Genomic DNA, 15,245 nt, shown 5'->3' on the forward strand with positions numbered 1-15,245 from the left:
TCTGATCTTACATTTAGGTCTTTAATCCATTTTAAGTTTATTTTTGTGTATGGTGTTAGGGAGTGTTCTAATTTCATTCTTTCACATGTAGCTGTCCAGTTTTCCCAGCACCACTTACCGAAGAGGCTGTCTTTTCTCCATTGTGTGTTCTTGCCTCCTTTGTCATAGATTTGGTGACCATAGGTATGTGGGTTTATCTCTGGACTTTCTATCCTGTACCATTGATCTGTATTTCTGTTTTTTGTCAGTACATACTGTCTTGATTACTGTAGCTTTGTGTAATAGTTTGAAGTTGGGGAGCCTGATTTCTCGAGTTCCGTTTTTCTTTCCCAAATTTGCTTTGGCTATTTGGGGTCTTTTGTGTCTCCATAAAATTGTAAAACTTTTTGTTCTAATTCTGTGAAGAATGCCATGGGTAATTTGATAGGGATTGCACTGAATCTGTAGATTGCTTTGGGTAGTATAGTCATTTTCAAAATATTGATTCCTCCAGTCCAAGAACATGGTATATTTTTCCATCTGTTTGTGTCATCTTTGACTTCTTTCATTGGTATTTTATAATTTTCTTTTTTTTAATTGGAGCATAGTTGCTTTACAATACTGTGTTAGTTTATAATGTACAGCAAAGAGAATCAGCTAAACATATACATATATCCCCTCCTTTTTGGTTTTCCTTCTCATTTAGGTCACCACAGAGCACTGAGTAGGGTTCCCTGTGCTATACAGTATATAGTTTTCTGAGTACGGGGTTTTTTGCCTCCTTAGGTAGGTTTATTTCTAGGTATTTTATTCTTTTTGTTGCAATGGTAAATGGGATTGTTTCCTTAATTTCTCTTTCTGATCTTTCATTGTTAGTGTATAGGAATGCAAGAGATTTCTGTGCATTAATTTTGTATCCTGCAACTTTACCAAACTCATTGATTAGCTCTAGTAGTTTTCTGGTGGCATCTTTAGGATTTTCTATGTATAGTGTCATGTCATCTACAAACAGTGAGTTTTACTTCTTTTCCAATTTGGATTCCTTTTATTTCTTTTTCTTCTCTGATTGCCATGGCTAGGACTTCCAAAACTATGTTGAGTAATAGTGGAGGGTAGACACCCTTGTCTTATTCCTGATCTTAGAGGAAATGCTTTCAGGTTTTCACCATTGAGAATGTTTGCTGTGGGTTTGTCATATATGGCCTTTATCATGTTGAGGTAGGTTTCCTCTATGCTGACTATCTGGAGAGTTTTTATCATAAATGGGTGTTCAATTTTGTTAAAAACTTTTTCTGCATCTATTGAGATGATCATATGGGTTTTATTCTTCAATTTGTTAATATGCTGTATCATATTAATTGATTTGTGTGTATTGAAGAATCCTTGCATCCCTGGGATAAATCCCACTTGATCATGATGTATGATCCTTTTAATGTGTTGTTGGATTCTGTTTGCTAGTATTTTGTTGATTATTTTTGCGTCTATGTTCATCAGTGTTATTGGTCTGTAATTTTCTTTTTCTGTGATATCTTTCTATGGTTTTGGTATCAGGTTGATGGTGGCCTCGTAAAATGAAAGTGGGAGTGTTCCTCCCTCTGCAATTTTTTGGGAAGAGTTTCAGAAGGATAGGTGTTAGCTCTTCTCTAAATGTTTGATAGAATTCTCCTGTAAAGCCATCTGGTCCTAGACTTTTGTTTGTTGGAAGATTTTTAATCACAGTTTCAATTTCATTACTTGTGATTTGTCCGTTTATATTTTCTAATTCTTCCTGATTCAGTCTTGGAAAGTTGTACTTTTCTAAGAATTTGTCAATTTCTTCCAGGTTGTCCATTTTATTGCCACGTAGTTGCCTGTAGTAGTTTCTTTCTATTTCTGCATTGTCAGTTGTAATTTCTCCTTTCTCATTTCTAATTTTATTGATTTGCGTCCTCTCCTGTTTTTTCTTGATGAGTCTGGCCTAAGGTTTACCAATTTTGTTTATCTTCTCAAAGAACCAGCTTTTAGTTTTATTGATCTTTGCTATTTTTTTTCTCCATTTCTATTTCATTTATTTCTGCTCTGATCTTTATGATTTCTTTCCTTTTACTGACTTTGGGGTTTTTTGTTTTTGTTCTTTTTCTAGGTGCTTTAGGTGTAAGATTAGATTGTTTTGAGATTTTTCTTGTTTCTTGAGGTGAGATTGAATTGCTATAAACTTCCCTCTTAGAACTGCTTTTGCTGCATGCCACAGGTCTTGGGTTGTCGTGTTTTCACTGTCATTTGTTTCTAGGTATTTTTTTATTTCCTCTTTGATTTCTTCAGTGATCTCTTGGTTATTTAGCAGCACATTGTCTAGCCTCCATGTGTTTGTGGGGGTTTTTACAGTTTTTTTTCCTGTAATTGATTTCTAATCTCATAGCGTTGTGGTCAGAAAAGATACTTGATACGATTTCAATTTTCTTAAATTTTCCGAGGATTGATTTGTGACCCAAGATGTGATCTATCCTGGAGAATGTGCTGTGTGCACTTGAGGAGAAAGTGTATTCTGCCACTTTTGGGTGGAATGTCTTATAAATATCAATTAAATCTATCTGGTCTATTGTGTCATTTCAAGCTTGTGTTTCCTTACTAGTTTTCTGTCTGGATGATCTGTCTGTTGGTGTAAGTGGGATGTTAAGGTCCCCCACTATTATTGTGTTACTGTCGATTTCCCCTTTTATAGCTGTTAGCACTTTCCTTATGTATTGAGGTGCTCCTATTTTGGGTGCATAAATATTTATAATTGTTATATCTTCTTTTGGATTGATCCCTTGATCATTAGGTAGTGTCCTTCCTTATCTCTTGTAACAGGCTTTATTTTAAAGTCTATTTTATCTGATATGAGTATTGCTACTCCAGCTTTCTTGTGATTCCCGTTTGCATAGAATATCTTTTTCCATCCCCTGACTTTCAGTCTGTATGTGTCCCTAGGTCTGGTCTCTTGTACACAGCATATATATGGGTCTTATTTTTGTATGCATTCAGCCAGTCTGTGTCTTTTGGTTGGAGCATTTAAGTTATTTACATTTGAGGTAATTATCGATATGTATGTTCCTATTACCATTTTCGTAATTGTCTTGGGTTTGTTTTTGTAGGTCTTTTTCTTCTCTTGTATTTCCTGCCTAGAGAAGTTCCTTTAGCATTTGTTGTAAAGTTGGTTTGGTGGTGCTGAATTCTCTTAGCTTTTGCCTATCTGTAAAGCTTTTGATTTCTCTATCAAACCTGAATGAGATCCTTGCTGGGAAGACTAATCTTGGTTGTAGGTTTTTCCCTTTCATCACTTTAAATATGCCCTGCCCCTCCCTCTTGGCTTGCAGAGTTTCTACTGAAAAATCAGCTGATAACCTTATGGGGATTCCCTTATATGTTATTTTTTGCTTTTCCCTTGCTGCTTTTAAAATATTTTTTCTTTGAATTTAATTTTTGTTAGTTTGGTTAATATGTGTCTTGGTGTGTTTCTCCTAGGGTTTATCCTGTATGAGACTCTCTGTGCTTCCTGGACTTGGGTGGCTATTTCCTTTCCCAATTTAGGGAAGTTTTCAACTATAATCTCTTTGAATATTTCCTCAGACTCTTTCTATTTCTCTTCTTCTTCTGGGACCCCTGTTATTTGAATGTTGGTGAGTTTAGTGTTGTCCCAGAGGTCTCTGAGACTGTTTTCCATTCTTTTCATTCTTTTTTCTTTACTCTGCTCCTTGGCAGTTACTTCCACCATTCTATCTTCCAGCTCACTTATTTGTTCTTCTGCCTGTTATAATCCTGTTGATTCCTTCTAGTGTGTTTTTCATTTCAGTTATTGTGTTGTTCATCTCTGTTTGTTTGTTCTTTAGTTCTTCTAGGTCTTTGTTGAACATTTCTTGTATTTTCTCAATCCATGCCTCCATTCTATTTCCGAGATTTTGGATCATCTTTCCTATCATTACTCTGAACTCTTTTTCAGGTAGTTTGCCTATTTCCTCTTCATTTATTTGGTCTTGTAGGTTTTTAACCTTGCTCCTTCATCTGTAGTATATTTTTTTGTCATCTCATTTTTTTTGATGGGTGAGACTGTGTTCCTGTCTTACTGGTTGTTTGGAATGAGGCTTCCAGCACTGGAGTTTGCAGGCAGTTGGGTAAAGCTGGGTCTTGGTGCACAGATGAGGAACTCTGGGAGACCTGACTCCAAGGAATATTCCCTGGGGTCTGAGGTTGTCTGTTAGTCCAGAGGTTCAGACTCAGTGCTCCCACCACAGGAGCTCAGGCCTGACCCCTGACCTGTGAGTCAAGATCCCACAAGCCACGCAGCAAAAAAAAAAAAAAAAAAAAAAACCAACATGGCACATAACAATAACAAAGAATAAGAAATAAAATTAGAAAACTAATAGATATATTAGAAACAATAAAGGTATAAATGAAACAACAACTGGAAGAGAAAACAGAACCAAAATAGCAAAAAAAAAAAAAAAAGGCCAGAAGAGGCCTTGGCTTAGGCAGGGTGTGGGGCTTAGGCAAGGGTGGGGTTTAGGCAGGGGGCTGGGGCCTATGCTCAGGTCCCACGGGGCCAGAAAAGGCCCAAGTGGGGGGCGGGGCTTAGGCTCAGCACAGCTGGATGGGGCCCTGGAGTGCTGCCGGCCTCAGAGTGCAGAGTATCAGGGCCAGGACCTCAGCAGGCTCGCCAGGGCCCAAGTGGGTGCGGGAAATGATAGCTACATTCCCCCCCAATCCTCATACCCCCAAGGGTCCGTCCCCATTCACCTCTACTCTTCCTCCCCCATCCTCCAATGCCCCCACACAGCCAGAGGGGGCCCTGGAGGGTGGAAGACAAGGCCCATGACCCCAGCAGGTTCCCTGGGGCCCAAGTGGGCAGGGGAAATGCTAGCTGTGCTCCCCTCCGATCCTCTGAATCCCCGAGGGTCTCTCCGCATCCCTGTTGATCCCCTCACAATGAGTGGGCCTCTTGAGGCGTGGGAACCCCTCCCCTACCGCCACCCCTCAGGGGTGCCAGTCCCATTCCACCTCCACCTCTCCTCCCCCCTCGCTCCCCCGCCCATGTTCTGCCTTATCTTTTGGGGGTTCCTCCCATACCCTTGGGTGTCGAGGTCCCCCACCAGCATCTGGTAGGTGCCCTAGTTGTGAGGAGACACGGACTCTGCGTCCTCCTACTCCACCATCTTGACTCTGTCTTCCCATGTTATGTTCTGATATAAATTTTAGACCTAAAAATAAGTCTTCACCAGAGCAAATTAAATGCCACTTATGGTGAAATATTACACTTTATTGTTTTTCTGAATTATCAATAAGGTTACAGACACCTAGAAAGGAGTAAGCACACCTCTCATAAAGATCTCAATTTCCTTATGAAATAAAATGACATAATGAAAACTTAAGGGAGGAGAAAATAATAATATAACCACTCAATTCCATATATATCTTTACTACTTACAAGGACCTTTCATATATTTTTGATCCTCACAATCACCTGGTGAGGTAGGCAGGTTTCAGTTTTTCATTCTAATGAGGTATTTTCTCCATAAACACTGAAGAATGCCAAGAAAAGTTTGCTCTTGAACCCTAGTTTCCATGTATTTTAAGAATAAATAAGTTCTTTAAAAGTAGGTTTTCTGACTAACTTTAGTTTCAGAAATTACATTAAACATTTCTTATTTTCATAGTCCATCCTTTACAAAGAAGACAAGAAATTTCTGAAGTCCACCTTTGGATTCTTTTCGGATTCACTCTGACTAAGCAACATTTTTAGTTGAGAGAAGTGTTTCTTTGTTTTGCTCACATTCTTTGAGGAGCAAATGGGTGTTGACTGTCCAGATTTAGCTCTTCTGAAAAGAAACATAAAGCCACACTTAGGTATACTGACAAACAACAGTTCTTCCTTCTTAGCCTAGATACCTGCTACTAGAATCGTTTTCTACTCTTCCATAATTATGGCCATATATGAGCAGTGGCTGTACCCAGCAAAGTCATTCCAATTTTATTTAAAAATCTCCTCACTAAACAGGCTACAGGCAACATTTAGGAGGTATAATGAGGGTTCTGGAAGCTTCTTTCACCACCTGAAAGAGAAAGCTAAAGGCAAAGTGTCATCAGGTCTGAGTTCCTTGTAAGTCTGACACCAAGATTCATGACAGTTCTAAGCAAGGACTTTAAAAACATATTTTTTCTTCACAGCTCCAGACCATTTCTTTCTCAAAAGTGAAGAATATCAACCTACACATATAGGTACCATTCCATTGTATTTTCGCCCCTACAATATAAGCTCCATGGGGCAGACACTTTGTACAACTAACTGTATATTCCAGTGCTTTTTAACAGTGCCAAGCACAGAGGACGCCCTCTAAATAGATGATTCCCCATCTGGTATGTGTGTATTTATGCCTCGTTCTATTTCCTTCCTTCTAATTGTGTTCATCCCCCCAAACAATATTTGGGGTTTGTCAGTCTCATCCCTTTTCTGACTCCCCATCCATGATAAATGTGAAATAGCTTTCTCTTTCCTGCATATATCTAAGAAGGAGTCTGGTCTAAATGCAATTGAATTATTTTAAATATGCAAAATGTTCTTTTATCTGCACATGTCCAATAAAGTAGAAACTTCCATGATGAATTCCTATTGTACCAAACATCAAAATAACTAGGAATATAGAGAAAACTGGACTTGAAATTTTAAATGTCAAACCCAATATAAAAAAACCTCAATTCAGTAAAAACAAATAATCCAGTTCCTGCTGAATTTTGTTATTGATTTTCAAGAAACTACCAGACTCTTTTGTAACAAAATGTTTAAAAATTCCTTTCACAGTTTCTATGGAGCTAAATTTATTGATTAGCATAGTGAAGAGTGTATTGAGGATTATTAAAAATAAAACATGTGCCCAGTCACACAGTTAACTTAGTATCATTTCACAAATCCCTATTCAGTTAGATTGCCACAGGAATTTCTGATACAGGAACAGCAAGAACAAAGGTTTAGAGCAGGAAAGTAAACTGAGTGCTTCAGTTTTGCTGACACATAAGATGAATTAAGGCAAGTAAGAGAGGCAGACAGATTGGTGCCAGGTAGTGGGGGCTGGAAATCCATGCTGGAGTATTTGTTCCATATGCTACAGAGTGAGGTGCTAAAGCTTCTAATCAGAACTGTGCTTTTGGACTTCCTGGTGGCACGGTGGTTAAGAATCCGCCTGTCAGGGCTTCCCTGGTGGCGCAATGGTTGAGAGTCCGCCTGCCGATGCAGGGGACACGAGTTCGTGCCCTGGTCTAGGAAGATCCCACATGCCGTGGAGCAACTAAGCCCGTGTGCCACAACTATGGAGCCTGTGCTCTAGAGCCCACGTGCCACAACTATTGAGCCCACATGCCACAACTACTGAGCCTGCACTCTACAGCCCATGAGCCACAACTACTGAGCCCATGTGCCACAACTACTGAAGGCCTCATGCCCAGCACCCGTGCTCCACAAGAGAAGCAACCCCGTGAGCCTAGAGCCCATGCTCCAGAACAAGAGAAGCCACTGCAAGGAGAAGCCCACACACCACAACGAAGAGTAGCCCCTGCTCGCCACAACTAGAGAAAGCCTGCATGCAGCAACGAAGACCCAACACGGTGAAAGATAAGTAAACAAATAAATATATAAAAAATAAAAATAAAAAATATCAGACTAAAAGGGCTTGAAACTAGGAGCAGGAAGACTCAGGGAATTATTGTAGTAGTCCTGGCAAAGAGTGAATAATGACCTGAACAGATAGCAGCAGCAGGGAGAAAAAGGAAAGAATAGCTGCAGACACCTTGGAAGCAGGATGGGTAGAAACTGGCGACTAACTGGACCAAGACTGAGCAAGTAGGATTGTCAACTATACTCACCATTTCAGGTCAGAATGTCTAGAAGGGCATGTTCATTTACAGAATAAAGAACTTAGGAGGATGGGCAGGTTTGAGTAGTTACCTGTGGGGACATGTAGGGATGGGAAATGGATATATTTAATAGGCAGCTGGGAACAGGTCCAGGGAGAGACTGGAAGTAGAGGAATACACCTGGAAGTCAGTGCAGTGATGACTTCCTCAACTGCATGGCAATTTCAGGGAGTGTATTAACAGAGAAATTAGAACTCATGGGTTAACACTGGTAATTTAAATAGCTTAATGGATTAATATACCTGAAAATCAATGCTGGGCTCTTGGCTTTGGAACCAGACATATCATGATTTAGTTTTGCAGAACTTAGAGTCTTTCTCTCTGGGGTCTTTAGGCTGAGTTTACTTGCAGGAGTGGTAGGATTGCTCTTCAATGTTGACAGAAAGCTTCTACTTTTACCATGATGTTTAACTGTTCTGTTGCATGTTTTACAAGTAATCACCTGCCATAAAAAGAAGAAATAGTGGGTCTGATTTCTCTTATAATTTAATCCAATAAACTGCATGCTCATTAAATTCATATACATAAGGGACTAAACCAGGTACTACAGGGTGAGTAACAAAGGCTGCCCTCAGCAAGCTTGTAAACTAGCAGCAGGAATCAGACAAGACACAAACTTAAAAGAAAATCTGCAATAAAAAGTTAATGGCTAAACATTTGTATATAATTTAAAACACCTTTTTAAAGATGATAAAGTCTTTACTTTCTCAGTGTAAAACCGTGTTCGGCAGGGAATGGAGGAGACTGGGAATGATACCCTTTAACATCTGGAAAGTTGTTCTTTATAACAATAGTAGACATTTAGCATTTTTTTTGCAGACAAACTCCAAGCCTTTTCCCAATACAACATGGCAAAATATCACTGAAAATTTAATTGACTCCTTCAAACCTTTATTCTGTAAATACAGGTCTAAAGCAATTTATAAAACCAATCAAATGAATCCTCACATTCTCATACTTCTTCACTTCATTAGCGATAGAGGTTGACTTTATTTTCAGGATTCATTTTTCAACACATGGTTCATTTTATAGCTAAATGCCTTTCTTCTACATATCTGACTCACAAGGCACAGGATTCAGCCCAGGCCTCAACAAAATTAACAGAAACTAGTTTAGCTGAGAAGTACTCTGATGTTCATGAGCAGGTAAAAATGCATTTATAGAGGTCTATTTAGGTTACTTTATGCTTTCTATAAACAATCAATTTTATGACATAGCAAAATTCATTTACCTGTCCAATTATGGTAAACTCCTAAATATGGCAGTTCCAATCTAAGTTATTACCAACTGTAGTCTTGGGCCAGACATAATCTGTCATAATGTCCAGAATGCCCAGCACAGTGCCTGGTAGTAAGCAAGCACTCGAATAGTTGATGAATGTTAACACAAAACATGCAGATAAAGTGTATCTGATACTGGTCTCTATACAGTAAACCAGAGTAATTTGCTTTTGGTTGTTTTATTGCACTTAACATCCCCAATACACAGCATTGTCTGGCATAAGATAGATCCTCAATAAATGTTTGATGAATGAACATAAGATGCACTTACCTTTGTTGGGCATAAACTTAAATACATACTCTGACATGGAGCGGAGGTGACTGAAGAAGTAACACTGGTACCTAATACATAAGGCAAGAGCTTTATGTATACCTAATACATACTGTTGTTCGAAGAAAGGAACCATTAGCTGAAAAAATAATTTAGTGGTAACTGCAGTTCAGGTGAAGTCACACTGGTGAGCTCAAGAAATTCTCAACTTTGTGAAAATAATTGTGCTCAGCAATAAGATCTGGGCAATTGAGAGTTCACGATGTTTGGTTTTAGGTAATTGTGAAAAACAAAAATAAGCTGTACTCTTGATGAAACAGTAATCACTAGAAAGAAATCCTATGTATATATTTTGACAATCTAAATATACTACTACAAACCTCTGAGTTATATTCAGGCTAATTCTTAACCTCATCTTAAGTGAAAGAAAAGAAAATTCTGGTTTACTTATACATACTGGAATTGAAATCTTACCAATACACTTGTGGAGTCTTTGTACTTTTTCAAAATTTTTGCTTCTTTAAAACTGAGTGTATAATTTCTTGCTTCTCGATTAAGAAGTTTCTGTAGTTTGGGTGTCAATTTGGGTTTGGGTTTGAGACGTACTCGAGACTTATCCTGAACCAGCAACTGGAAACAGTATGGACATGTTCCTTCAAAAGTGCTTTTATCATCTAAAATTATACAAATGAAACTCACGAGTCAGCAAACAGAATATTTTGTTACTGTAAACTATCAATATTATAAATGCAAAAGAGTATATTATTTAATACAAGCAAATATACATTTTCGTTAAGCACACTCAAAATATGAGAATTTACAAAAGCATAAATCAGCAATAATTTATTTTATAAAACACTATAATTCTATCCATTCACTCCTTTTAGCAACAGATAGGTAAGTCCCCACCCTTTGCTACATTGTTCATTACTTGCTACCAAGTAAAAAAGGCTGTATTTCTCATCAATTTTACAAACACATTTATCACAAAATAACAAATTATATTGTGACTTTTCTTTTTAAAACAATTAGCACAATTCTGTGGTTGTGAGCTGGGCTTTGTCTGCAGTACAAGGTAACAGGACAACAGACTTGCCCCAGGACCTTTATGCAGTCAAGAAAGCATTCACTGACCATCTACCATGCTAGGCTGTGGAGACATAAACATGGAAGTAAAGGAGTTGCTACCTTTACAGAACTCACGCTCTTGGGGAGCCCTAAACAAATAAAGATAAGATTGGTAAAAACTGCAACAGAATATGATTAAAACGCCCTGAAAATTATTAAACTCTGCATAGACTAGCCAGAAACACTTCCAACAGGCTTGGAAAAAGTCATCACAGGTGACTGTAAACTCTTATCTGTATTTGGAAATGGCATCTATTATTGGTAACGGGCTTTCAGGTACAAGTACAGTGAAAAAGCAAGCATGGTTATTTCGGGAAAGGTGAGGTGTGAAGGTGATGCTGCTGAAAAGGAAGGTGGGCACACTATCTGTTATTCAATAAATATTTATTGGTGAGCCCTGTGTTAAGTGCTAGGGATAGACAGCACTACAAAAAGCCAAAGACCATGTTCGTAACTTAGCTCTGCCAAATGTAAAATTCATTCATATTTACTGAGTGACAGTTAAGTGCCAAGCACTGTTCTGGGTGTGGGAAATACCACAGAGAACAAAGGACAATTCATGCAGAGAGACAATGAATACAACAATGCCAAATGTTAAGTGCTGGGGAGAAAAAAGAAATACAGGAAAAGGAGAATGGGGCATAGCGATGGAGCTGCTATAATCTTAAATAGGGCAGCCAGTGAAGGCTTTGTGGGGTGACATTTGCAAGAGACCAGAAGGAAGTGAAGGAAGAATCCAAGGAGATATGTGAGGTAAGATTTCCAGGTAGAAGGAAGGGCAGGTGCAAAGGCTGTGAAACAGCACAGGGGCCTGGCAGTGGTTGGAGTTCAGTGAACAAAAGGGAGAGCAGGTCGGAGAGGTAATGCAGACCTATGACATAGGGCCATGAAGTCCCTTTAAAAGATTTTCACTTTTACTCTGAGATGGGCAGTTATTTCAGAGTTGGTAGCACAGAAGTGACATGATCTAGCTTAGGTTTCTATTAGGCTCACGTTGGCTGCTGGATTGAGAATGGACTGTAGAAATGCATGGGAGCTATTGCCAATAATCCAGGAGAGAAACTGATGGCTTGGACCACGGTGGTAAGTTGGATGTGGAAAGAAGTGGCTAGATATTGGATATATTTTAAAGCCAGTGGGATTTCTGGCGTACTGGCTTGGGGAGGAAGGCTGTTAGTGAGTCAAGAGTGGCTCCTAGGTTTGGGGGCTAATTCTTAAGGATGGGGTTACCATTTACTGAAATGGGAATAACTGGAGGAGGCGGGTTGTCGTGTTGGGGGATAAAGCTTGAATTTTCGCCTAGCATAATATTCAAAAAAAGTTGTCAACGTATCTGAATGAGTCTAGGATTCGCGGGAGTGGTCTGGACTGGGGATATAAATTTGTAAGTCCTCAGTATGCAGAATTTAAAGGCCATGAGAGTGGATGAAAAACTGTCACCAAGGAATTGAGTGTAGCTAGAAAAAACGTCCAAGGGATGAGTCCTGGGACACTCCAACATTTGTAAGTTGGGGAAATTAGAAGAAACAAGCAAAACAGAAGTACTGGCTAAAGAGGTAGGAGGTGAACTTTGTGATGGTCCGGAAGCCAAGTGAGGAAACTATTTCGAGTAGACTGATCAATGCGTCAAATGCCGCTAATAGGTCAGGCAAGATAAGGCACGTTAAGGAATTTGGATTTTTTACGAAACTGAGAAGCCTCTCGAGGGGGTTTATTATGGCAGTGGGTCGATCTGATTCTTTTGGATCATCCTGAGCGTTGTGGGGAATGAAGGCGAGCGGGGCGACGACAGCCTGACCCACAACCAACGGGCGTCCTCCCTACCGTGTGACGAACTGTAGGCCCAGCTGCAAAAGAGAAAGAGACTCATAAGGGACAAGGAAACACCCCCTAGCGGCTAGCCTCCCGCTCCCCCTCCCTCCCTCTCTTACAGGAGATAGCGGGCCTGGCCCGGGCAGCTATCTTGTAGTTTCCGCGCCGCAGTCTCAAGGTAGTGCTTCTGCCTCATAGCCACCGCCACCTCTGCACCGCTGAGACCCGGTCACAAAAAGAGACTCCGGAAACCGGATTCCCAACGTGGCGGACTTTGACGTCGGGATAAGAGCTCCCTCCGGAAACAGGTGCCCTAGGCTGAAGGGTTCCGGTGCCTTCGCGTCCGGTCCGGCGCGCAGGCGACCCTCCCCCTGCCGTTGGCCCCGCCCCCCGGGTCCCACCCCGTCCCCGCGGGCGAGGTGGCGATCACCTCAGACGATAGTCTGGGTGGAGCAGCTTGACCGGGCAGGGGTGGCAGCGTCAGGAGCCGAGGGTGCCGCCCGCCTCTCCGTCTTTGTCTGGTAGCCTCCTTTACCATACCCCTGGTTGTCATTTCATCAGCCCCCGTCGCCCTCTAAATTTGCGGGCTGGGGTACTGACTTGGGCCGCGGCGGGCGGAAGCGCGGTCCGCGGGGGGCAGCTGGGAGAAGCGAGGCCTCGAGCTTCCTTCCTAACTTCCGTCAACTGAAATTCAGATGACATAACGTTAACCAATTTTAGGTGAACAACTCAGCGATGTTTAGTACAATGGCAGTGTTGTGCAAACACCACTGTTACTAGTTTGGAAACATTTCTGTCAGCCTACCGGTACCCCATTAGCAGTTACTCCCCATTCTTCCCTCCCTCCCAGCCCCTGGCGACCACTAGTCTGCTTTTTGTCTCTATGGATTTACCTATTCTGGACATATCATATAAATGGAATCATACGTGGAATCTCTGGTGTGAGGCTTCTTCCATTTAGTATAATGTTTTTGAGGTTCATCCACTTTGCAGCCTATATCAGAACTTCATATCTTTTTATGGCCGAGTAATATTACGTTGTATGTATGTACCATGTATTGTTTATCCATTCATCCATTGATAGACATGTGAGTTGTTTCTACCTTTTGGCTATTGTGAATAATGCTGCTATGAACTTGAACATGTATTTGCTACTGTATCTGTTTTCTATTCTTTTGGATTTATACCTAGCAGTGAAATTGCTGGGTTATACTGTAATTCCATTTTTAACAAGGATTCCAGTTTCTCCACATCCTCACCAACACTCATTTTCTGGTTTTTTAATTCTAACCATCCTAGTAGTGTGAAGTAGCATCTCTTTGTGGTTTTGATTTGCATTTGTCTAATGGCTAATGATGTTAAGCATCTTTTCATGTGTTGTTGGCAATTTGTATATCTTTGAAGAAATGTCTGTTCCACTTCTTTGCCCATGTTTAAATTGGATTATTTGCCTTTTGTTGTTGAGTTGTTAGAGTTTTTAAAAAATATATTCTGAAAAAAAAAGGAAAAAAATATATTCTGGATACTAAACCCTTATTTATCCTTCATTTTTAAGTTCAGGAAGGAGTCAAATGATGCAAAAGTTTGTAAAGAGAAACTATATATTTACTCCTATATAGACATATTTTAATTTTTCAGAAGAGAAGTTATTACGTCTGCTCTTCCCACCTTTCCATCCTGCTTCTGTGAGGTGATCAACATTAGCAGTTGGGTCTCTTCTCCTTCTATGACCTTACACATGTAAGCACTTGTATGAATGTATAAATATCCCCAATCGCCATCACCACACAAACAACAACAACAAAAAACCAAGACATACACAAAAACCAAAAATAGAATGTTAGTCCTTTACGATATAACTTGCCTTTTTCCTTAACAACAGGCCACAAACATCTCTCCAGTATACACAGTTCTCACATGTACTTTTTTTTTTTTTTTTAAACATCTTTATTGGAGCATAATTGCTTTACAATGGTATGTTAGTTTCAGCTTCACAACAAAATGAATCAGTTATATATATACATATGTTCCCATATCTCTTCCCGCTTGCATCACCCTCCCTCCCACCCTCCCTATCCCACCCCTCCAGGCGGTCACACAGCACCGAGCTGATCTCCCTGTGCTATGCCGCTGCTTCCCACTAGCTATCTACCTTACGTTTGGTAGTGTATACATGTCCATGCCTCTTTATTGCTTTGTCACCGTTTACCCTTCCCCCTCCCCATAGCCTCAAGTCCATTCTCTAGTAAGTCTGTGTCTTTATTCCTGTTTCACCCCTAGGTTTTTCATGACATTTTTTTTTCTCTTAAATTCCATATATATGTGTTAGCATATGGTATTTGTCTCTCTCTTTCTGACTTACTTCACTCTGTATGACAGACTCTAGGTCTATCCACCTCATTACAAATAGCTCAATTTCGTCTCTTTTTATGGCTGAGTAATATTCCATTGTATATATGTGCCACATCTTCTTTATCCATTCATCCGATGATGGACACTTAGGTTGTTTCCATCTCTGGGCTATTGTAAATAGAGCTGCAATGAACATTTTGGTACACGACTCTTTTTGAATTATGGTTTTCTCAGGGTATATGCCCAGTAGTGGGATTGCTGGGTCATATGGTAGTTCTATTTGTAGCTTTTTAAGGAACCTCCATACTGTTCTCCACAGTGGCTGTATCAATTTACATTCCCACCAACAGTGTAAGAGGGTTCCCTTTTCTCCACACCCTCTCCAGCATTTATTGTTTCTAGATTTTTTGATGATGGCCATTCTGACTGGTGTGAGATGATATCTCATTGTAGTTTTGATTTGCATTTCTCTAATGATTAGTGATGTTGAGCATTCTTTCATG

At 40.0% G+C, this 15,245-nt stretch overlaps 1 protein-coding gene across 3 annotated transcripts; it reads right to left on the minus strand.

The window, feature by feature from the left end:
• Positions 1–5,230: 5,230 nt before the first annotated feature.
• On the minus strand, positions 5,231–12,682 carry C12H18orf21 (chromosome 12 C18orf21 homolog). 3 transcript variants are annotated; one of them, XM_067699321.1, is made up of 5 exons: positions 12,510–12,682; positions 12,403–12,425; positions 9,925–10,124; positions 8,142–8,341; positions 5,231–5,807 (listed from the first exon to the last, which is right to left on the minus strand). In XM_067699321.1, the coding sequence occupies exons 1-5, from the start codon at positions 12,584–12,586 to the stop codon at positions 5,657–5,659; spliced, it is 651 nt and encodes a 216-aa protein (XP_067555422.1). In that variant the 5' UTR covers positions 12,587–12,682; the 3' UTR covers positions 5,231–5,656. The 3 variants fall into 3 exon arrangements, with proteins under 3 accessions (XP_067555422.1, XP_067555421.1, XP_067555423.1); XM_067699320.1 differs by having other exon boundaries at positions 5,231–5,810; positions 12,510–12,677; XM_067699322.1 differs by lacking the exon at positions 5,231–5,807 and adding an exon at positions 5,817–6,057.
• Positions 12,683–15,245: the final 2,563 nt, after the last annotated feature.

This window comes from Pseudorca crassidens, chromosome 12 (genome assembly GCF_039906515.1).
Source record: "Pseudorca crassidens isolate mPseCra1 chromosome 12, mPseCra1.hap1, whole genome shotgun sequence".
NCBI lineage: Eukaryota > Metazoa > Chordata > Mammalia > Artiodactyla > Delphinidae > Pseudorca > Pseudorca crassidens.